The following is a 25,615-nucleotide window of genomic DNA, read 5'->3' on the forward strand; positions in this document are numbered from 1 at the left end:
AAGGGTGGAGAGATAAGTGAGAGGAGGGTGGGGGTGGGGAGAAAGTAGCATGGAGTACAATAGGTGAGTGGAGGAGGGGATAAAGGTGATAGGTCAGGGAGGAGGGTGGGGAAATGTAGCAAAGAGTACAATGGGTGGATGGGGTGGGATGAAGGTGATAGGTCAGTGAGGAGGGTGGAGTGGATAGGTGGAAAAGAAGATAGGCAGGTAGGACAAGTCATGGGGACAGTGCTGAGCTGGAAGTTTGGAACTAGGGTGAGGTGGGGGAAGGGGAATTGAGGAAACTGTTGAAGCCTGTATTCCTGATGAAGGGCTTTTGCCCGAAATGTCGATTTTACTGCTCCTCGGACATTGCCTTGCTAGGGCTTGTGCTGCCCAATTGCAAGCAAAGTCATGTAGCCATCTGCCTAGCCAGACAGGGTCAGTGTCTCCTGCTCCCTGACATTATCGGTTTCTCCATTCTCTCAGATCTTGATTAGCACGGTGACATTTCAATCTTGTATAACCAGAGTCAACCAAGGTCACTGATAATGAGAGGGGCTGTTATATGAACAACACTTGATGTGAGTTAGCAGAGTGCAAATCAGATTAAGGTTATAGGGGTGAAAACTTGAGGATTGGATTTAATTGTTCAAATACAAAGCTAACAAAGTCATCAATAAGAGTCAACAGTAGATGGACAGCATATGACATTATGGAGGTTAAAGTAGGTAATAAGACTATAAGGTATGGAAGCAGAATTAGGCCATTTGGCCCATCAAGTCTGCTCCATCATTTGATCATGGTTGATATGTTTCTCAAGGAGAAAGTGAGGTCTGCAGATGCTGGAGATCAAAGTTGAAACTTTATTGCTGGAACAGCACAGCAGGTCAGGCAGCATCCAGGGAACAGGAGATTCGACGTTTCGGGCACAGGCCCTTCTTCCTGAAGGGCCTGCCTGACCTGCTGTGCTGTTCCAGCAATAAAGTTTCAACTTTGATATGTTTCTCAACCCCATTTTCCTGTCTTCTCCCTGTGACCCTTGATCCCCTCACTAATCAAGAAGCTGTCTCTGTTGGTGACAAAGCAGATGTGATAAAAATTCTTCTCTGGGTCATACCCAAGGTTGTAAATGGTTTTGGCTCAGCTTCAGACAATGGCTAGGGAATGAGATAAGTCAATGGCTACGGAGCTGAAAAATTGGAAACATATAATACCAGTAACTTCCAGTCACAATGTTGCATTGATATAGACAAACTTGCAACATTACAATGCTGATTATATATTGAAAAAATAATATGCAGAGCATAAACCTTAATTTATATTCAGTCTAGGGTCATTTTAACTTCTGGTGATGTAAAATGCATGAATTCAAATTATTCATCATTCATTCATTCACTCGTGATTTGCACCAGCACTGTTGATGCAAAATGGTTTCAGTTTCATGTCAGTGCTAATCCAGCAGGATGCAAATAAATCTGAAAACTGGAATCTCACTCCAGAGTGAACAGTGACCGGGTCCTCCTGAAGTCTTGGCACCCTGCTATCCCACACCATTGTATCCTTTTGTACTTCAACTGAAGGCTTCGTTTTGATAACATGTAAAACTCTTGATCTTGCACAGCTGAGAAGACCCACCTCCTTCCTTCCTCCCAGGTGGACATGTGTTCCTAATTCACTATTGAAAACAAAATTATTAAAATTGAAATTTAGGTTGGAGCGAACTCTAGCAAGTAAATTATGTAAAGGCAGAAGGATAAGGAGGCAGAGATCACTTGGCTGCCCAGAGATGTTCAAATTAATTAACAAGGAACTCACAGATAACAGATCAGCTAATTACTATTGTAATAAAACACAGAGTAAACCATTGCTGTTTTTATTAAAGATCAATTACACCCATCATAAAGTTAAAATTATGTGACAAATTAAATATAGTCTCCTATTGTTGCTCTGCTGGAATCCCATTTTTCAACAGGTGCTTATTTTGACAGCTTAACAATTCCCTGTATTGTTATCGGGTAGAAACTACTCAATCATTACAACAGAAACAGCTTCAACAGCAAAATGATGGACTTTATCCAACTAAACTTCGAAGCAAGAGCCATTCTGTGCAATGACGGATTGGCAGCAACTGAGTATAAGGTTTCCATTGCCATTTGAAGAAAAGTCATAAATACACAAGTAAAGCCTTCCTGAAGGTAATTGCAGGATTGTTACAAACTGCAAGGAGGCCATCCAGCCCAGCATGTCTGTAATGTATTCCAAATGAAAAACACAGATACTGCTATTCCTCTTTCGCCCCTTAACCCTCCCTCCATAGAAAACAATCCAATCGCCTCTTGAATGTCTAATTTATTCCACCTCCATTACTACTCAAGCAACACATTCCAGATCTTATTCACTTCATTGCCTCTTTTGCCAATTATTTTAATTTTGTGTCCTTTAAAAAAACGTTCTGAGAATGTGGGTATCATTAACCAGACCAGTATTTATTGCGAATCTCTAAGTGTCCTTGAGTAGGTCGCAATGAGCTGCCTTCTTAAATGTTGTAGTTCATAGGGATGGTATACCCACAACATGATCAGAAAGGAATTTCCAAGAATTTGACCTAGTGACTGTTCCTTCGCTTGTCCGGAATGTGTGTAGCTTGGCGAGAAATCACAGGTGGTTGTGCTCTCCATCTGCTGCCTCTGTCCTTCAGTAGTGTTGACTGTGGGGTTCGAAGATGCTATCTAGGAGCTTTGGCGAGTTGCTGCAGTGGTAGATGGTACACACCGCTGCCACTACGCACCAGTGGTGGAGAAAGGAAATGTTGAAAGTGGTAGATGGGATGTCAATCACGCAAGTTGTTTTATCCTGATAGTAGGAGAAAGTGAGGACTGCAGATGCTGGAGACCAGAGTTGAAAAGTGTGGTGCTGGAAAAGCGCAGCAGGTCAGTCAGCATCTGAGAAGCAGGAAAATTGACGTTTCAGGCTGAAGCCTCATTTCTGAAGAAGGGCATATGCCCGAAACATCGATTTTCCTGCTCCTCGGATGCTGACTGACCTGTTCGCTATTATGTCTGTCTACCTATTCACTCTATCAATCTTAGATTTAACTTCAATCACCAAAGTACACTGAACTGTTTTATTTCTACTCAGCTATACCAGTAGTAGGCGGCCTGTCTCCCCAATATAGAGGAGGCCACATCGGGTGCAGAGGATGCAATAGATGATATGTGTGGAGGTGCAGGTGAATTTGTGACGGATATGGAAGGATCCCTTGGGGCCTTGGAGGGAAGTGAAGGGGGAAGTGTTGGCGCAAGTTTTGCATTTCTTGCGGTTGCAGTGGAAGGTCCGGGAGTGGAGGTTGGGTTGGTGGGGGGTGTGGACCTGATGAGGAAGTCACGGAGGGAGTGGTCTCTCCAGAATGCTGATAGGGGTGGGGAGGGAAATATATCCCTGGTGGCGGGGTCTGTTTGGAGGTGGCAGAAATGACGGAGGATAATACGATGTATCCAGAGGTTGGTGGGGTGGAAGGTGAGGACCAGTGGGGTTCTGTCCTGGTGGCGATTGGAGGGGCGGGGTTGAAGGGCAGAGGTGCGGGAAGTGGAGGAGATGCAGTAGAGAGCATCGTTGACCACGTCGGAGGGTTAATTGCGATCTTTGAAGAAGGAGGCCATCTGGGTTGTTCGGTATTGGAATTGGTCCTCCTGGGAGCAGATGCGGCGGAGGCGAAGGAATTGGGAATATGGGATGGCGTTTTTACAGGGGGCAGGGTGGGAGGAGATGTAATCTAGGTAGCTATGGGAGTCGGTCAGTTTGTAGTAAATGTCTGTGTTGAGTCGGTCGCCCGAAATAGAAACGGAGAGGTCTAGGAAGGGCCAAACTTCTTGAGTGTTGGTGGAACTGTACTCATCCAGGAAAGTGGAGAGTATACCGTCACACTTCTGACTTGTGTCTTGTAGATGGCGGATTGACTTTGGGAAGTGAAGTGGTTGAATTCCTAGCCTCTGATCTGCTCAGTGCATCTACGGTATTTATATGGCTAGTCCAGCTCAGTTTCTGGTAGTCCCCAGAATATTGATAAAGAGGATCAAAGATGGCAATGTCTTTGAATGTCAAGGGGAGATAGTCACTGCTTGACACTTCTGTCACACAAATGCAACTTGCTACTTATTAGCACAAGCCTGAATGTAGTCTAGGTCTTATTACATATGCTCATGGGCTGCTTCATAATGTTAGGATAATGAATGGTGTTGAACATTGTGCAATCAACAGCAAACATCCTAGTTCTGAGTTAATGATGAATGAAGATCAATGATGAAAAAGCTGAAGATAATTGGGCCTAAAGCATTTCCCTGAGGAGCTCCTGAATCATATTCTGGGATTGAGATGACTGATCTCCAATTACAACCATCTTCCTATTTGCGAGTTATGACAGTGGAGAGATTCCCCTGATTCACAATGCTTCAGTTTTGCCTGGGTCCTTGTTGCATACCCAGTTAAAAGCTGCCTCAATGTCAAACTTATTCTACATTTTGAGATCAGCTTTTCTGTTCACGTTTGAAGGAAAGCCGTAAGGACTAATTGAATTGTCCTGGTGGAACCCAGACTGAGCATCTGTGAGGTGGATAATGCTAAGGGCTATGAACACAACAATCCCACTGTCAGCTACTAAAGCCCCAATTAGCAGCTATTGTTTCCCTAGTCTGACCTTTACCCATTCCTCTGTTTGTTCAACTGCTGTTCTCACTCTCTGGGCTTCATCTCCACTATGGTATACTCCTCCCTCCTCCCCCCACCCATCTTCAGCATATATACTAACCTTTTCTTGGCTTCAGAACTATTCTGAAGAAGGATCGCTAGACCCAAAATGTTAGCTCAGCTTTTTCTCCACGGATACTGACGCATCTGTTAAGTTTCCTCGCAATTCCTGTTTTTGTTTCCAATTTCCAGCATCTACAGTTCTTTTTTAAAAATTAATGAGGAAATGTTCCTTGGTAATACTGTTGATTACCCTTTCCATCACTCTGCAGATGATCAAGAGTAGATTAATGGCTTGGTTATGAGCTATGTCTTTTTTTACGACAGGACATACCTGGGTAATCTTCTACAATGAGAGTGAAAGGCAGTGTTGCAGCTGAAACATCTTGTTAAAATGTGCAACCAGTTGTGGAGCAAAGGCTTTCAATACTACTGTTGTCAGGGCCCATAATCGTTGCTGTAGCCAGTGTCATCAGCATCTCTTGATATTATGTTGTGTGAATCGAGTTTGCTGAAGACTGCATCTGTGATATTGGGGATGTCAGGAAAAGGCAGAGATGGATCATCCATTCTGAGATATATTAGCACCCTGACTGAGTACTTCTGGTTGAAGATTCTTGCTTGTACTTCAGCCTTGTCTTTGCATTGTTGTGTTGGGCTCCGAGATTATTAAGAATTGGGGTTATTTGTGGACCTTCCTCCTCATGTTAGTTGTGTGATTCTCTACCACCATTCACAGCAGTATGCGGCAGTACTGTAAAGCTTAGATCTGATTCATTGACTGTAGGATTGCTTAGCTCTGTTTATAGCCTGCTGCTTTGCCAGCTGCTGTGATGGGATTTGAATCCATATTCCCGGAACAATAGCCTGATCCACTGCGTTAGTAGTCCAATTACATCATTGCTGTCCCCACATTGTTCCCCTCTTGTTCTCAATCCTTCGACAATGGAAATAGTTTCTTCCTACTGTTTATTGACCACCTCAACATTATGTTGAAAACTTCTATCAAATAGTGCTTTTTGAAGATGAAAATACATAGGGATACCTCAATGGATTTATGGGTCAGACAGAAATCCATATGACTGATGACTAATCAAATAAAACATGGAGAGCTGCCCTATTCATAGCAATAGAAGCAATGCAATGTAACCTGAGCAAAATATACCTCTACAAAAGCCCTACACCATCAGATAACAGTTTCAATCAAACATACACAATAATACTGCTAAGACATTTAGGATACTAAAACAGATGCTGTCACCAATCAGTAAGGGTGCTAATATACCTCAGATGGTAATACTTAAACAGTACACTTCACAACACTGTCATGAACAGATGGCAACCACATATTGAATGATGCACCATGAAGCTGAGAAAGATATAACTACATCTACTGATACTGAAGAACCATTCCTGGAGAAAAATGAAAATTACAACATTTATTCGTATAGCATGCATGGGTTTCCTTCAAGTGCTCTGGTTTCCTCCCACAGTCCAAAGATGTGCAGGTTAGGTGGATTAACCACAGGAAATGCAGGTTTATAGGAATAGACATCACCTCTTCCAATCACAATCTACAATTCACAATATCTACTGAGAACTTGGACTGTGGAATCCAAAGCACGAATTCCAAATTTATGGATGACTCCAAAGTGGGGAAGATAGTCAGCTCAGAGGACGACTATAAACAAATTACAAGAGGATATTAACAAACTACAGAATGGGCAATTAATGGCAAATATCTGTATTGGTGTGGGTGTAGATACGAGAGCACCGGATACTTTATTGGAATGCCAACTGTTTCTTCACAAAAAGTTTCTGTAATATAAAGCTGATTATATTATGCATTGCAATCGTGCAAGCTGCAATTCAACTGTTGAAAACAGCACTGCATGTCAGACACACCTAATTAGTTGGAGAATTAAAAGAGTATTGCAGCTATCCATTACAAACTGAAACTACAATCTGCATAAAACACTTGTTTAAAATAGGAAACTCCTACCAGCCCAAGCTGTACTCCCACTATCCCACAAACAAATATTTAAATTGAATTGGACATAATTATAACCCAGATTCATTGAACCCTCAGACATAAAAACCAAAAATGCTGGAAATGCTCAATAAGTTTGGCAGCAGAGAGAAAGAAACAGAATTAAGAGTCTGGAATTTCCAGAGGGTGTTGGGACCCAATTCTGGCCTTTATCCTACATGTCATTAACATGCCAATGTTCCAGGAAATGCCTTTCTGTCTGGTTGCCCTTGTGCTCACCACATTAAAAAGGTCCGTAGAAAGACCCTCACGAGTGCTGCAGGTCCAACCAGAGGACATAGAGCAATAGTTTCCCCAAAGAAAAAAAGGTGGGAGATGCTGAGCCAGGCAAAATCAACATAGCGGTTCACTCAGCACCAATATTAAAGAAATAAATTAAAGAAACCAGAAAACAACAGGGCCATCAGGTTTTGACGTGTAAACCACCTACAGATCCATTCACGCACAGAGCTACTGCAGCCTTCCGGCCCCATGTTTCTATTATTGCCAGGAGAGACATTGGTTCCTTAGCCTTCCGTGGAAGTCCAGCTTGAGCTCACAGCCTCTGCAGGCAGTAAGGGATTGCACTGATGTTGCTAAAATACTGGTATCAGCATCAAATAGCCTCTATGTAGAGTCTAATTAGAATAATTGGCTGCATAACTCCAGTAGCCTTACAACACAATTCCAGGACAGCCTGGGGAAGTCCCTCAGAGCTGGGAAGATGGCAGGCAGCCTCCTGATATGGCTTTTGCCTATTTTCCCAGCCTATCTCCAAGGGCAGTCTCCACAGCACTGGAAAAAAATTCAGTCCAAGTTTCAGGCCAATTGCCATTCTGACCTAAGGTCACTTTTCTCCATAGATGCTGCCAGACCTGCTAGGCATATCCAACAGTTACTGTTTATTGTAACTGGTGACTTCAATCAAGCCAATCTAAGGAAGGTGTTGACTAAGTACCACCAAAACATTACCTGCCCCACTAGGGGCCAGAACATTTTAGACCACTGCTACACCACTGTGAAAGATGCTGACCACTCCAAGCCCCACCCTCATTTTGGGAACTCTGACCACAACGCCATTTTTTTTCTCTCAGCTTACAAGCAAAAGCTCAAGCAGGAGATCCCCTCACAGATACAGGTCCAGTGTTAGTCAACGGAGGTAGAGGATCAACTCTGGCGCTGTCTGGAATCAGCTGATTGGGCCATGTTCAAACAGTCCGCAGGATGAGTACGCCCCCACCGTCACAGACTTTATTAGCAAGTGTGTGGAGGACTGCATACTGAGCAAGTCAATCCAGGTGTTCCCCAATAGGAAACCCTGAATGAATCAGGACATATTAAACCTGGTAAAAACCACACGTGAGGTCTTCAAATCAGGAGACCCACTCAAATATAAGGAATCCAAGTATGACCTTTGCAGAGCCCTTAAGACAGCCAAGGACCAATACGGATCCAAACTAGAGACCTAGACAGACACCAGGCGACTATGGAAAGGACTTAATGACATCACAGGTTCTAAAAATAGACAGTGCAAGATAGCAGATGATGACACATCTCTCCCAGATCGTCTCAACACCTTCTGTGCTCGCTTTCAGCAAAGTTTCGTTGGAGACGTAACACCTATTCTGACAAGTCCTGATGAACCTATCCCAATAGTCACTGCATCAGAGGTCAGATCAGTTTTCCTTCGTGTGAATCCAGGGAAAGTGATAGGACCAGACAGAGTACCAGGTCGGGCACTCAGAGCATGTGCAGATCAACTGGCAGAGGTCTTCTCGGACATCTTCAACTCTCCCTGCAGCAGGTCACTGTCCCTGCCTGTTTCAAGAGGGCCAACATCATCCCGGTCTCTAAGAAGGCTCATGCAGCATGGCTCAATGACCCAGTGGCCCTAACCTCAGTGGTCATGAAGTGCTTTGAAAGGCTGGTCATAGCATTAATCAACTCCAGCCTCCCCACTGCTCTCGGCCCACTCCAATTTGCCTATCGGACGAACAGATCAACGTCAAATGCCATATCATTTGCCCTTCACTCCTCTCTAGAACATTGTGACACCAAGAACAGCTATGTAAGAACAACTAGGAGAAAGTGAGGACTGCAGATGCTGGAGACCAGAGTTGAAAAATGTGGTGCTGGAAAAACACAGCAGGCCAGGCAGCATCCGAGGAGTGGGAGAATCGACATTTCCTGATTCCTGATTCCTCAGGAATCAGGAAATGTCGATTCTCCCGCTCCTCGGATGCTGCCTGGCCTGCTGTGTTTTTCCAGCACCACATCTTTCAGCTATGTAAGAATCCTACTCATTGACTACAGTTCAGCCTTCAACACTATTATCCCCCAGGACTGATTACTAAACCTTAGTGATCTTGGACTAAGCCCCACTCTCTGCAACTGGATCCTCAGTTTCCTGACCCACAGGCCATAATCAGTGAAGATGGTGGACAATATTTCATCCTCACTAACACTCAACACTGCAGCCCCCAGGGGTGTGTACTCAGCCCTCTACTGTACACCCATGAGTGCATCACCAAATACCAGACTAATGCCTTTTACAAGTTCGCTGACAACACCACCGTAGTAGGTTGAATCTCAGATGGCGACAAAACAGACTACAGACGGGAGATGGAAGACCTAGAAAAATGGTGCACTGAGAATAACCTAGTTCTCAATGCTGGCAAAACCAATTAACTCATTACTGACATTCGGCAGGATGTTACTTATGCCCCCCCTACACATTAACAGCACAAAGGTGGAACAAGTGGAGAGTGTCAAGCTTCTGGGAGTGATCATCAACAACAAGCTTTCTTAGACTCTTCATGTGGACACATTGGCTACAAAGGCCCTACAACGTCTCTTCTTCTTCAAGCAGCTGAGAAAACTTGGCATGACAACAAATACCCTTGCCAACCTTTATAGGTGCACCATCGAGAGCATTCCATTTGGATGTATCACTACCTGATATGGTAACTGTACCATTCAAGATCAGAGACGGTTACAGAGAGTGGTGAACTCAGCCCGGACAATCACAAAGGCCAACTCCTATCTATAGAATCCATCTACCCGACCCGCTATCAATAGAAGGCTGCATTATCAAAGATCCATTCCATCCTGGCAATGTTTTTCTACAACGTCTACCATCAGGCAGAAGGTACAGAAGCCTGAACACATGCACCTGCCGGTTTCGAAACAGTTTCTACCCTAGTGTTGTTAGAATACAGAATCACAAACTCTTAGCATTTGCCTGTACCTGTGTTTTGGTTTGTGCCGCTGTTTACCTATTATTTACTTAATTTAACTCTGTGATCTGCCTGTATTGCTCGCAAGACAAAGCTTTTCATTGTGCCTGGGTACACGTGACATTCCGTGACATCCCATCCCATTCAATTCAGATTTCCAGCAACCACACTGGTTTAAAAACAAAAACTGCTGGAAATCACAGCAGGTCAGCCAGCATCTGTGGAGAGAGAGCAAACCAACATTTCGAGTTTAGATGACTCTTCATCAGAGCTCACGTGAAGTATGGAGGGGCCAGACGTTATGCTATAGTGGAGGGGTGGGTGGGTGGAATGATGGGGGAGAAAGGATGCAGATGGTGCCAATTAAGTGATCGGGAAAATCAGCGTGGCTGACATGGCTTCCTTCTTCCATAACCATGGTTTCCCGCCCATTGTGGTTGACAGGGCCCTCTACTGAATCCAACCTATCACTCGTGTTTCCACCCCATCCAATAACTCACAACAGTGTGATTTTTATCCTAATTTTTCATCCCTCCAGCTTCAAAGGATTCTTCTCCACCATTTCAGACAACTCCAGCAGAACGCCACCAACAAACACCAACAAAAACCCTCACTCCCTCTGCCTGCATTCCGCATGGGCCGTTCCACCTGGGACACCCTAGTCCATTCCTCAATGACCAACACCAACCAATTGTATTAGCTGCACCCAATGTGGCCAATCTACACTGGAGAAACCAAACGCAGACTGGGTGACAACTTTGCAGAACACCTCCGGTCCATGCTCAAGTATGACCCCAACCTTCCTGTAGCCGGTCATGTTAACACTGCATCTGCTTGCATGCTTACTTATCTGTCCTCAGCTTGCTGCAATGCTCCAGCAAATCACAGTGTAAACTGTAGTAACAATATCTCACCGTCAGACTAGACGCTTTATTACTTTCTGAACTTAATAAAAACTAAAAGAACTGCAGATGCTGTAAATCAGAAACAAAAACAGAAGTTGCTGGAAAAGCTCAGCAGCATCTATGAAGAGAAATCAGAGCCAACACTTCAGGTCCGGTGACCCTTCCTCAGAACTGGTTTATATTGATCTTTTTATGACCTCAAGAGTGCTGCAAAGTAGTTTACATCCAAATGACATGCCATTTTTGAAGTGCCATTGCTGCTGCAATGTAGGAAATGCAGTACCAAACTATGCAAAGCAAGATCCCACAAATTGCAATCAGCAGATGACCTGCCATGGGATCTTTTATATTCACCAGAGACAGCAGACAGAACCTTGCTTTAACATCATATCTAAAAGACAGCAACATTGACACATCCGGTACTGCATTAGAGTGCCAGCCGAGGTTTTAGTCCCTAGAGTGGCCATGAGTCTACGAAAGATACTTTTTAAAAAATAATGTATGTATTTCATAGAAGTTGTAGAAGAGAAAGGATGCCATCAGGTTACCATGCTTTTGTTGAGTTAATTTTATATCTAATCATATTATCATCCTATGGCTCTATGTCATTTACATTTTGTCTTCTAGTCTTTAGCTTTAATGAAAAGTTCTGTACAGAAGGACATTAAACATAAAAGAGTATGAAGTCAAGGTAAACTTGGGAATGGACGAGAAATTTGTGAAGGGCTCAACAATTTAGCACAAAGTTATCCGAGCTATGTAGGAAGGTTGAGGACCATGGAATTGTTTGCTCAGAGAGAAGGCTCAGGGAAGTCATAGAGATGTACAGCCCGGAAACAGACTCTTTGGTCCAACCTGTCCATGCCGACCAGATATCCCAACTCAAATCTAGTCCCACCTGCCAGCATCCAGCCCATATCCCTCCAAACCCTGCCTATTCATATACCCATCCAAATGCCTTTTAAATGTTGCAATTGTACCAGCCTCCACCACTTCCTCTGGCAGCTCATTCCATACATGTACCACCCTCTGTGTGAAACAGTTGCACCTTAGGTCCCTAACTATACTTTTCCCCTCTCACCCTAAACTTATGCCCTCTAGTTCTGGACTGCCCCACCTCAGGGAAAAGATTTTGTCTATTGATCCTATCCATGCCCCTCATAATTTTGTAAACCTCTCTAAGGTCACCCCTCAGCCTCCGACGCGCCACGAAAAACAGCCCTAGTCTGTTCAGCTTCTTAGGATTTAAAAGAGAAAAGGTTATTTAATAATATGTTTGAGATTGACATGGACTCTAGGAGCTATGACAGATTCTGAAAGGAAATGTCACGCTTGAACAATTTTGTGAATATAGGGTAATGCAATGCACATAATATATATGGATTTCCAAAGAATCATTATTGGGCTCAGACCATGTGGAATCAGGGGCAATATTTTTGGGTTGGGAAATGGTAGGAAATAGTGCTACAAGAATCACTGTTTGGATATGGAATGATTTGGATAGGAATCAGAAGGACAATTTCAAATTGTGGATAACGTCAAACTAGAGGCTACAGTTAATATAGAAGAGAATGGCGTCAAATACCGGAAGACATTAATGAACTGATGGGTAATTAGAAAATAAACTTCAACATGGATATGTGCAAGGTAATACACTTTCATAGGATAAATAAGGATGTATTTGGAAAATACATCTAAACAGGGTATTGGAACAGAGGGACCTAGGGGATATAGTTATACAGAGTCATGGTGGCAGGGTGGGGAAATTACCTCACCGCTTAACGGAATTAGAAAGCAGTTTGGGAACAATCTAGATTTAAATATATTTCAATTAGTTACTGAAATATGAATAATGTTTATTTTTCCAACTGTACGTACAGAAATAAATACCCTTTGTATATCACAGATGTGCAAGTAAAGGTCTGGATGTAACAAAAGTCAATAGCTCTTTTCCCTTGGAACCCATCTGTTCAGTTTTCTAATAAAGGCCTCAAGAAAAGACTATTTTATACTTTCTTTCATCTCTGCAACAATAGAAATAAAAATGTTTACATCTAAAATTTGTGCACAGAACCTCCCTCCTAACTTAATATTGCAGTGAATCTAGAATTTCTAATGCTCATACTGAACACAAATAAAAATGCTAGCCATAAAATATATATTACAGAATATAAAAAATACATAAAGCCATGTCATAAAATTTCATTTCTCATGTATATGGCATGCTATACTAATAAATATTGTAATTTTCATTTTTCTCCAGGAATGGTTCTTCAGTAACAGTTGATGTAGTTATACTTTTCTCAGTTTCTAACTGGGAAGAATGAAGCCATTGTTTTCAGTATCCCCTGCAAACCTCCATCCTCTTAACTTGATTGTTCTCCTGAGTGACCGTCTGAGATTAAACCAAACTGTTTGCAACTTTGGTGTCATGTTTTATTCTGAGGTTGAACTTCGAGCCTCAGATTCATATCAGTTCTAAGATCACGTATTCCTACTTCCGTAATGTTGCTCAACTTCATCCTGTCTCAGATCATCTGCTGCTGAAACCGCAATTAAAGCTTTCATGCAGAAAATATGTTAGATTTGGAACAAAGAACTTTTAGCCCTTAATGGGGACAATTCAGAGGCAGGAAAGTATGAGAATTGCCATCATTGGCTGATACGCAGGTACCATCCTGTATCTAGACCACTTTCCTGGAAGTGGGTCAGTGGTTTGACCAGGCTGTCTGATTATTGGGAATTGAAGGCCAATTGAGGCCTATCATCAGAGGCTAATCAGAATTTGCCAGCACTCCAGGCAAATTTTGAGTGTTTCATGATGTCAGTGAACCATGGAATGATTAAAAGGTGGCTATTTGGTCTAACATGTCCATGCTGGTTCATTTCTCTGTTCTTCTTGTGCAGCTCTTAAATATTTATTTCTTTGAGCACTTTCACTCAATTCCCTTTTGAAAGCCACACATGAAGCCGTCTCCATCGTAGCCTCAGGCAGCACATTTGAGCTCCTAGCTATTCTCTGGAGAAAAATGCCCTTCCTCAGGTCAGTGATGATTTTTTTGCCATTTGCTTTGAGTGAGTAGGCAAAGGTTTCTGAACCCCCTAACAATGGCAACAATTTTTCTCTAACTACTCTGCCTGAATGCCTCATGACTTAGAAACTGTCAATACATATCCTCTCAATGTGTCCTTCTCCCCAGGAGAACAAACCCAACCCCTCCCGTACTCATGGCTACAGCTGTGCCACATGACACTCATGTGTAAGGGTTTTATTCAAAACAGAAACACAAAAAAAACCATGACTCAAATCCTGTCTCCACAATGCTGTTGGCAACAGCACAGTACATTTGCCACCCATTCAGCTTTGAGCCAGATAATCCAGTTAAGGGGCCACTCATTTATAATTTTCAGGACTGAGAACACAGCAGCAAATATCAGGGTTTTATTCTGAGTGTCTATGACTTTAACAAAATGTTCTATGTATGTGACAGCAGTGGCCTGCTTCCATGCCTGCCATGGTGAGTCAAGATTCCAAGTGGTAGTAATATTTATCAACCTACTATTAAAAAGGGAAAAAAACTTTTAAAATATATTAACAGCAGGCCCTAATTATACAGACCTCCGTTCCCTCCAATTTCAGTGTATCTGTCAACATTGGATATGAAGTTAAGTCTTTATAAAAGATGGTAGGGTGTATTACCCACTGATGTGAGACAAAATTAAAAACCACAAAGTGACGCAGCCCAGCTGATAGCATACAACCCTTTTCAACCATCTGTTATTTTCTGAACAGGATCTTGTGAAAGGAAAGTCTAAGAAAGTAAATCTAAGATGTTGAAAAATAAATCACAACTCCGAACCCTGTCCTTCGTTTTGGATTGACATAATGGGATTTCACTCACCTGAATGTAATCTGCTCAAGGAATTCCCGAGTAGGGACACCATCATTATATTGTTAGCAAAGCAGTGGCAAAAACTGGGCTTTTCAGACTTGAACCATACGTTTGGGATGTTGGACTGGATTTAATGGGCACCAGTTGGAGAACAGTGTGCCCTTATCAGTTCTATGGGCAAGGGCTGATGGTGTTAAGTGGCAACTGTCAGGCTTTCCCTGGCATTGAGGACACCCTGCAGCAACAGTCCCACATGCTGGGTACAGCCAGCCAACCAGGTGCCTACAGGTCCTGATTCTCATTAGTGCCAGTGGGAGCAATGGCAACAGCTGGCGATGTATCAGGGACCCAGGATCAGGGAGGAACCCAGAGCAAAAGGGAGTGACAGTGGTTTGGGGATCATGGGTAAAGGTTGCACGATGGGGCAGCAGGCAGGAGGGTGTCCATAGGCATGGACAAGAGATATCTATCAATGCTTTCCTTTCTCAATACTGTACCGGTCCCTCTGTTGGGTACATCGCTTGAGCACAAAGTGCCCAAGAACACAGGACCTTGCTGCAGGATAGATTCTCGATAAAATCCCTACAGTGTGGAAGTAGGCCATTAGGCACATCAAATCCATGCTGACCCTCCGAAGAACATCTCATCCAGATCCAGTCCCTCCACCCTAGCCCTGTAACCCTGCATTTTCCATAGCTAATCTACCTAACCTGCACGCTATGGGCAATTTAGTATGGACTGTGGGAGGAAACCAGAGCACCCGCAGGAAATCCATGCAGATACAGGGGTAATGTGCAAACTCCATACAGCCATTCACCTGACGCTGTGAGGCAACAATGCTAAACCCTGAGCCGCCATGCTACCCCTGGATAAGTTGAAATAGACACACAGCCTCTTTGGGAATGGCAGGCTCCCATGAGACACTGAAGAACCAGCAACTGTTTATTGTGCAAGTAACTGCAAACCTATACTAGTGTACAAAACAATACGCTGCATTATCACAACGTGAACAGCACAACTGACATATATTGTAGGTGGCATTATATGAAACAACAAGCCCTGAATGTCTTGTGGAGAACTGCACACCCTGTAAGCATTGCATATAACAAAACATCTTGCATACCACTGTAGGAAATGACAGACCAACAATTATGGCTGAATGGTAAAAAACGTTTTCCCATCCATTTGCAGAATGAATTTTGTTACATGCACAAATATCGAACATACCAACAGCAGAAACAAAAATAACACTGAGCCTCCAAATATCAGAGTGGGAATATGCTTTCTTCCCAAAAGACCCACTCTACCCTTCCCCCTCACTCAGCCCACTCTCTCACTCCATTCTCCCACTCCCTCCTCACCCATCTGTCCATTCTCTGACTCTACCATCAGTGACTACACTTGCCCACTCAATCCCTCATCAGACAAACTCCATTTCTTCACATTTTGCTTCCTGAATTCACTTTCTTCCTGCATGCAACTAATTCTACCTCTTCTCATCTCCTTTCGATTTTACCAGACCTTTGGACTGTTAGTTTGTCTGTCCCAACATGAGTAGACACAACTACTGTCACCTTCAAGAGAATAGATGAAATGCAAAAGGAGCAGAGCGATGCAACAATGTGGGCTGAGATCACACAGAATGTTCAAAATCAATTCAGGATGTGACAGTGAAATAATTCTCACAATTGAATGATCTCTTATCCACTTACCTAGACAACTTCAATTAACCTAACATCCAAACTGCTATAGACGACTTGACCATTGTTAAAGACAAGTCTTCAGTGACCATACATGATCAATAAACAAAATGCCATCCTAAATATGTCTATCTAAAAATATAAACTACTCATTGAGAGAAAGATCAATTGAGCAAACTTCATCCAAGATTGTATTTTTAATTTGATTCTGACTCATGTTGAATCATGTCATTGGTTCCGTTTCCTTTCATCACTGAGAGCCTTTCTGGTCCTTCTGGCTCGATGAGTTTTGAACCGTTGAGAGCTGCTGAATGTTGAACACGCCTGAATCCCTGTCGGAATGCAGGGCTGTGAGCCAGACGGAATATTTTTGTATGAGTCCTATCCACAAACCTCCACCCCATCCCCATAAACCTTTCACCTGTGAATCTGAAACAGGCTCACCTTCTCTCAATCAAGTTTGTGTGGCCTTTCATTTTCCAACGTTTTTCTCTTCAGGACACCACTGCTCTGATTTGACCTTCCTGCTTATCCAACCATATTCACATACAATTATTTGCGTTCTTGTTTCTCATTCAATCAAATTTTCTCTCTCCTATTCTCAAAGCTCTTCCAGTCTTAGCTGCATTTTTCCAGCTCTCACTTCAGCTGCTTGAGTTTTTGTAGTTAAGGATGCTCAGCCCTGACCCTCCCCAAGATGAGCTTGTTGTTGTATGCACCCATTTACAGTAATGTGTAAAATATTCCTGTAGTGATCAGAACCAGGTGGATCTCTTTGACTATGAGATTCTTGATTGGGGTTGTTAACCTGGACCAATCAGGAAAGTCTTGCCTGAGCAATATAACCAGGACAGGGGGGGCTTGCTGGGTCTGTATTGTCTGCACTTTTGTATGTAACAGTACTTGTCTAATGTACAACTGTCACTGCTGTTGTCTCTTTATATCTTTTTGTGAAACTGGGATTTGTGGTTTGTCCTCATGTCCCTGTAAACTGTTTGAACGGTAGGGTTTGGGGCCTGGCTTTGCTGCTCCTCTCCCTTGTAAAACTGCTGTCTTTTGTGTACAGCTGTCAATGTTTTTTGTAAACTGTTTTGTAATTTGTTTAATAAAATATAACCAGGACAGGGGGGGCTTGCTGGGTCTGTATTGTCTGCACTTTTGTATGTAACAGTACACTGTCTAATGTACAACTGTCATTGCTGTTGTCTCTTTATATTTTTATGTGAAACTGGGATTTGATGTTTGTCCTCAGGTCCCTGTAAACTGTTTGAATGGTAGGATTTGGGGCCTGGCTTTGTTGCTCCTCTCCCTTGTAAAATTGCTGTCTCTTGTATGCAGCTGTAAATGTAACTGTTTGTTGTAAACTATTTTTGTAATTTGTTTAAAAAAAAAATAACCAGAACGGGGGGGGGGGGGGGGCAGGTGATGGTGCAATGTTAATTTCCCTGGACTAGTAATCCAGAACCTCAGTCTAGTGCTCAGGGTATGTAGTTCTAATCCCATCATGTGATGTGAAATTTGAACTCAATAACCTCTGATGCCTGTAAACAGCAGATCAAACAGTTACCAGCACCTTTGTGCAATAAGTATAACCAGGACAGGGGGCCCTCATGTGGTGCAGTAGTAATGTCTCTACCCCTGAACCAAGAGACCCAGGTTAGAGTTCCAGCTGCTCCAAACATGTATAATAGCATCTCTGAACAGGTTGATTAGGAAGATGGTATAACCAGGAGAATCTCCTCAGTTGAGGACTGACTCCGAGCTGGCTGGCAACAGCCAGTGTGCTGTGCACTTGTAAATAAAGGGTGATGTTGTGATGGGATACTGGCCTCCGTGCAGTTATTTCAATTTCAAATAGCTGCATAGCCATGCACCCCAGAGTGAATCTCAGATTGTGTGTGAGCTATTTCTTTGGTCTTTCTCATGCAAGTTAAATCCTGTGGGTCTCGAGTCATGTATTATCTAGACTACATAAAGACAGTAGTTTTCCTTCCCTAAAGGACATGACTGAACAGATGGGTTTTAATGATAATTGTTTCATAGTATCATTAGACATTTAATTCCAAATTGTTAGTGAATTCAAATTCCACCATCCAGTGCATTTGAACTCACATTCCCAGTCCAGTACATCTCTGAATTATTAGTGCAACAAGAACACCACTGTGCCTCCCCCTGCTGGTCTCTTAGTAGTAGCTTCCATGGAATGTCTGCACCACATTTTCAATTTCCGTCAGTGGATTGTTTGCTTCCAATCCAACTGCAGAACTGTGCTGAAGTAGACACAGCTATTTCTTCAAATTGTGGATTAGACCGGACATTTTCACTCCGCTCAGTAATTGAATCATTGGTGAAATTAAGTTGCTCACTTCCTCCATTTTATTACTTGAAGATTCACTCATGTTTGGTGTGATCCCCATTGCTGCTATTGGAAGGTAAAGAAGTCAGATATTCTGCTTTAACTAGTCTGTTCCAAGTCAACTCAGCGTTTAGGGTCAAACCTAAACCTGTTGTAACTAATTATTCACTGCATCATGTTGCAATTTCACCAAGTTCAGTTGAAGAGATTTCATTTACCTCAAGTAAGAACTGTTTATTCTCTATTTATTTCCCTATGTTTCCTTGCAAACTAATCGGAACTCTCTCCAGTGTCAATGGCAATGGTGAAGATTGCTGTGAAATGCTCACAGCTTTCCATCACATTGAAGGTAGGAAACAAATTTCTTATGCCTTTGCAACATTCCCTCTAAGCTGTTTGGCTGTGCACAAACACAGCCACTCCAATATTCTGCACATGGCGTTGGCACACTGATCACAGCATTGACTGCCAGTTCCAGAAGTTGCTCAACCCTGCACAGGGTCTTGGGGGCCTGTGCAGTTGGTAAGAAAATCAAAGATAATGCTATCCCTATGCCATTCATCTCAGGGGATTTAGTTTCTTGTTTAGGTTCTGCCAGGAGTTTACAAAGCATCATATAATCTTCTACCAGCTGCTCCTTGACCTTTTCTAGTTTAACCACTTCTGCCTTTTGAACGAGATGAATGAATGATTTTATTGTCAGGTGTATTTTACAGTAAGAAAAACACTGAACAGAGAAAAGGAATGAAAAGCTTTTCTACTGTTGCCTTGATCCAGCACCATTTTGAATAATTTAAGATCAAGACAAAAACTTGGAAGGATATAGCTTAAGGATGGTCCATCACTCCTGAGCCAGCTCATCATCAACAATGCCTGTGCCACCAGCCCTCCTCCACCACTTCACTGCTGCCAGCACCGGACCCAGTCAACCAACTCACCAATCCTCAGCCACCATTTTTCACCACGGAGCCTAACGTGCTGATGTCACCTCTGCCATCATGCAGCCATTATAGTATGATTCTGATGTCAGGTCCCATGCTCGCCCTGGAAAAGTAAGCAGGGGCCTATCCAAGTCCACTCTTGGCTCACTCGCCATCACTGAGGTCTGTGCTGGGCTCACTCACTGCCACTGATGCTATCCAAGCTCAGGACAAGAGGTAAGTGAAGGAAAAGAGAAGAAAATCAAAACAAAGGAAAGCGAAAAGAAATGAATGAAAATTGGTTGAAGAAATTGGGGTCAGTGCACATCTTTCTACACAAGAGTGAGAATTTGTGGCTGTCACATAGATTTTGGTTTTCTAGTATTTGGTGTCTTTTCTGTTGGAGAGTTGCTGTGTTGTGCCACATAGATCATATAGTTTCAGTTCTGGCAGTGATAGAATGCGTTCCCTAAGGCAACGCTCATTGATAAAATGTAACACTTGCTCCCGTGTCTAACCAAAGTTCAGGAGGTGACCATTGACAAAGATATCAGCTTTGATAGTGTGGTGCTGGAAAAGCACAGCAGGTCAGGCAGCATCTGACAGCACCCTTCACCAGGAATGATCAGCTTGCCAAAATGCTGGGCTAGGGTCACATATTTTCCCTAGGAAAACTCTGGTTCTGTCTTCCACTGGAGATTATTCAACTTTTATTGCTTGGGTAATTGTTTGGTCTCATGTTGTTCTGTTGCTGTGTCCTGCTTCAGCACATTTTCTGAAAGTGATTGATTGTTTTATAATAAAAACAGTTGGGTTTAATAGCTCGGCTCTGATCACAACACAGATGTTGGTAAAGACTTTTAGTGTATCGCTTACTCACCGTATTGGTAAAACCATGCATCTTTTGTGGATCCGTACCTTAAGAATTGAATGCATTCTGATGATTTGTACCAAATGTGAACTTCTCCTCTGATCTGTGATGCTTCAGGATCTGTACTTCACTCACCACTTGAACGGCTTGCTCCAAAGCTAGGTCGTCTTTGGATTCAACAAATCTGACATCAAGTCATCAATAATGCTTAAACAATTCCATCTTTTACGAATTCTGACTTTATGTCACCACAGTTGCGTCCCTCCATTAGTCTGTAGAGATCATTAATGAAATCATCTATTGATTCACCTGAATTCTTTTCCAAGAATCTTATTTGTTTGGAAATTGAAATATTTGTCAAAGGCTTTCAATGCTGGTTTGAAAGTGCCTGATGATGCCTCAGTGATCACCTGCATATTCCAAACATATTTAGTCAAACTTTCCACCTAGTACCCAGCTTAGAAGCCATGTTAAAGCTCAAGAATTGATTTCTCCAGCATGTCCAATTTTGTATTCTATTTAGCTTATAACTGAAATGAAATCTTCCGGGCAAGACTAGTTCTGATATCATCTCCTAACATGTATAGATATTTTATCTACTTTAAAGATTTTTGTTTTGCAATTATGCTATTCTTCTATGCTTTGCTGCTGTCCTAGAAGGTTTTCCCATTATTTGGTGGCTTTAATGGATGATTCCCATATTTTCTTTCCACAGCTTGACTGGATGATTTCTACTTTTCTAAATTTTAATTGAGGAACTCCTGCCTTTTGCAGACTTAATGAAGTCTCCCAGAAATATTTTCCCTGTTAGACTGGAATTACTCATGTCTTTAACTTATCAAATACTTAGCTACTTTTGATTATGATGCCTCCAACTCTCTGATCCAGAATTTGTTGTCTCAGCCCTGTTACGTTTATTTTGCTCGCTATCCCTTTTGGCATCCTTGCACTATGACAGCGATACCAAATCAGAGCAGTTTTAAAAAGAAATTCTTGTCCTTTTCTGGTTCATTTACTGTGCCGTTTAAAGTTTCCTTTTTACAAGGAAATTTTAGTTTTGAATCATAAATCCCTGATGTCTGTTCACTCACTGTTTGATCTCTAGACTCAGGACTGCTGCTACAGACTACTATCTCACGTGCAACCTGCACCTCTGCCTGAGAGCTGAAGTTTCCTGCTGCTCCAGCACACGTCTTAGTAGGTCTGAAATGCTTTCTGTTGTTCTTTTAAAAATTCTTCAGTGTTGAATATTTCCACAAGGTTTTCTCTTGAGTTCCACTGATAATCTTTGCAGTGCTGCTTTCCAGTCTGCATGAGTAACTAGCTCGGTTTCAGATGCAAAAGAAATCACTACAGCTGATTGTCATGTAGAAAGAAGCTAAGCAAATCTTCAGATCATCTCAGATGCTCATCATATTGGATATGGTAATGTTAAATACCATATTACGTATGGTGCCACCAATATCTTCTAGGCTATATTCTTCCAGTACTCATGTGGTCTAGCATAAATGAGAATTTCTGGTCTAACTAGAAAAGTCACTTGAAGTAAACAAGATTAAGTTTATTGCATCCCTGCAACTATGTACGTATCACAAGGATATGATATACATTATTACAGAGACTGTTAGACAGAGCTGTTCTTAGGTCTGACCCTTCAATGTCCTTAATTACTCTCCCCACCAGTCCCCATGAAATCACCACTATGGATGGTACATATCCACTCAATCAATATTTATTGACACTTTCAGATTCATATGCAACAGTGGAGACTTTTGGCAGTGATAGTTCCAAGATAATTTTCTGTAGGTTTATTATACCTTGCTAATAGTTTAAATTATTCATATATTGTATTTCCAAATATTATCTTACAGCAATATATCTAATTCTCTTTTGAATGAATCACGCTTTCTCACAACTGATCCTATAGGTACTGGGATGGAGATTTGGAAAGATAATAATCATAGATATCTGAACATCTCATCAAATGTAAGCAACTAATATACAAATAAACTTCGGAATTAATACCTGAAGTTTTCTGGATATTCACTGACTGCCATGTTGATGACCTCTAAAGCACGTTGATAATGTTTTTGGGCAGAAAACAGAAGCGCCAGCAAATGGAGAGAATGCATGTCATCATTCCTGAGTTTAAGTGCCACTTGTAATTGTTCAATAGCTTCAGAGATCTGCAAAAGAAATTTAAACACAGCAAAAATATTTACTATAGTGCACTTTCAGAGGAGATGAAAATCCCAAGTCTATTACCGTCAAACTCTGAATTATATAAACCAGCTTTACAATTAGTCAATTACAGATAAAAAAAACTTGTAATTGTATTCATCTGTTCTCGTGTCACAAATGCATTGGTTTCTGACTAATTCTTCAATATGGCAATTATTTAGCCAATCAAGGGGGAATAAAGGCAGGAACGAGCAACTTTAGGGGCATGTAGCACAATGGTAGTGTCCCTCCCTCTGGTCTAGAAGATCTGGTTTCAAGTTTGACTTCCCATAACATGTTGATTAAAAATAATGAGAACACTATTATAAGCTCTGGTTACAGAGGCATTAGGAGAGGATTAAAAAGACCTCTGCTGCCACCTGATGTATAGCATGGGGGAAGTGGGAGGAGGAAATAGATGATGAAAATAACTTTACTATAAATAGATTAACATGATATTTTTACGTTAAATTTACAAGAGGCAATAGATTCTTTTTAATAACACAACCAATTCAAAAATATGAAGTTGTTCAACATTGTCATTAAGCAAGCACAAGCTTCAAGAGGAAAGAAGGAGAACATGCCCCCATCTACATCAACAGAACTGACCTTGAGAGGGTGGAGAGCATTAAGTTCCTAGCAGTGACAAAAACTAACAACCTGTTCTGGACTTCCCACATAGATGTGACATTTAATAAAGCACAACACGCCTCTTCTTCCTCAGGCGGCTCAGGAAATTTGGCATGCCCATAAAGACCCTCACCAACTTTTATAGGTGCATCATCAAAAGCATACTGTCTGGGTGCACAACGGCCTGGTACAGTAACTGCGCCGCCCAGGACCGGAAGAAACAACAGAAAGTTGTGTGCACAGTCCAAACTATCATGGAAGCCAACCTTGCATTCAAGGACTCCATTTGCTACTGATCTGCTGACCTGATGAGTCTCTTTAAAACCTCCTGCAGTTTATGGTCATCTTCCTCAGTATTTACAACCCTGCCAATTTTCTTGTCATCTGCAAAGGTATTGATCATAGCCCCTATATATAAGTACTAATCATTAACATACATCACAAATAGCAATGGGTTCTGCACCTTGTGGAATAGCTTGTGGAATTATAAACAGATTTTAAATCACTCAAGCATCCCTCTACCATCACCTTTTGTTTCCTGCCTCTCAGCCAATTATGCATCCAATCTGCTACTTTGTCTTGGACATAGGCTCTTAAGTGAGGAAAAATGACCAAGTTTGTAAGCTAGTAAAGAAGCTGCCAATTACCCAGACGATTGCTAGAAATTTACTGCCTGTGTAAGCCCCTTGTGACCTTTTTGAATCGACAGTAACTAACGGCTTGAAATATGGTCTTCTTTTCCAATTACAAATTGGTGAGGAATGCTATGTTGCTGCATTATTGTTTTCTTGGGGATGATGGACAGCTTCTTCAAAACATATTACTTTGTTTCAGAGCTTTTAGCAGCGTTCAAAAACTTTGCAGGTTGTCATCCAAATAGCATTATGGATCTCTACTTTCAACCTTGCCTAACCTAACCTTATATTCACCACACCTCAAAACAAGCAGCTCAAACCAAGTTCATTTTATAACATTTTTGTCAGGTACTTTTTTTTTCCAGCTCCATAATGATACTGCTTCTGATTTGTGTAAATCCAAACTGTTTTGTACTTTGAATGATAAAGTTTTCTCATGCCACTATCAGTGGATTAGTTTAATTAACTGATTTGTATTTTAAAACAAGAAACTTGAGGTTTTTTAAAAAAAAATTCCTCTCACCAGCATTACCCCTCCCATTTCAGTTATCCTGAAGATAAAATCTTTTGAACTCCAAAAAAAAATCATGGTTTAAAACTCTTACAAAACTGCAAATTGAATATGAATGAACAAGCTTGCCTTGAAAGCTTTATTTACGTGTGAAACAATCTTCTATTTAGAAGGTTCAGATAAATCTTTATGACTGCAACTTGTTCATTACACTTAGCTTTCCAAGTGTTTTAACTGTCAATATCAATTGACCTAAAATTAAAGCTTAATAACAGAGAAATTGTGTTCACAGGAATAATATGCCAATGACACCTACCTGTCTGTTGAACGCCAACTGCAAGGAAAGGTATAGAGCAATTCGATGATCTTCACTATCCAAACTGTGAGCTCTATCATGAGAAAACACAATGAAGGAAACCCTAATAAGTTATGATGCTAAATGAAAAACATGACAAGAGTAAGAGTATATTCAATTCATAACAGCATTCTACAGATGATTTAATTCATTTACATGTAGTTTCTTGATATTTTCACTATAAAATATCAAGTATTTTGCTTTTGTTATCAAAGAGTGTGACTACTGATATCTTATACTTAATGTAGTATTCCATATACATGAAATACACATATTTTATTCCATAAAATATACTGTCAATCTTGAATCAATCAACTGTCTGTCTGGCTCATTCCTATTTGCAAAACATATCAGAAGATATTAGTACATGTTAACAAACTGTAAACAGTATAATAAAGAATTTATTATCCATTCCCCCTAAGATGCTATATGAAATACTGAAAGCAAAAAGTTTACCTAAAATTACAGAATCTATTAAAGGGTCTTCATTTTTGTACTCTTGTTTTTAAAAGCCACAAGTCAGATTTTTAAAAAACTTTCCTGCTCTCTGTTGGAACACTACTATTGCAGCTTTTCGTTCAATATAAAAGGGAACACCTCCAGTGACCTTAAAGAAATTAAGATGCTTA

At 41.5% G+C, this 25,615-nt stretch overlaps 1 protein-coding gene across 7 annotated transcripts in view; it reads right to left on the minus strand.

The window, feature by feature from the left end:
• Positions 1-25,615, minus strand: part of LOC122552723 (tetratricopeptide repeat protein 7A-like) — a 421,938-nt gene that overhangs the window by 203,818 nt on the left and 192,505 nt on the right. For all 7 annotated transcript variants that reach the window (XR_006312460.1, XR_006312459.1, XM_043695624.1 and 4 more), the window contains 2 exons: positions 24,948-25,020; positions 22,661-22,821 (listed from right to left, as the gene is read on the minus strand). Coding sequence is in view for 5 of the 7 variants with exons in the window: in XM_043695624.1 (XP_043551559.1) it covers positions 22,661-22,821; positions 24,948-25,020 (234 nt within the window). In the remaining 2 variants the exon portion in view is untranslated. The remainder of the gene's footprint in view (positions 1-22,660; positions 22,822-24,947; positions 25,021-25,615) is intronic.

Source organism: Chiloscyllium plagiosum, chromosome 9, assembly GCF_004010195.1.
Source record: "Chiloscyllium plagiosum isolate BGI_BamShark_2017 chromosome 9, ASM401019v2, whole genome shotgun sequence".
In the NCBI taxonomy this organism is placed as follows: Eukaryota; Metazoa; Chordata; class Chondrichthyes; order Orectolobiformes; family Hemiscylliidae; genus Chiloscyllium; species Chiloscyllium plagiosum.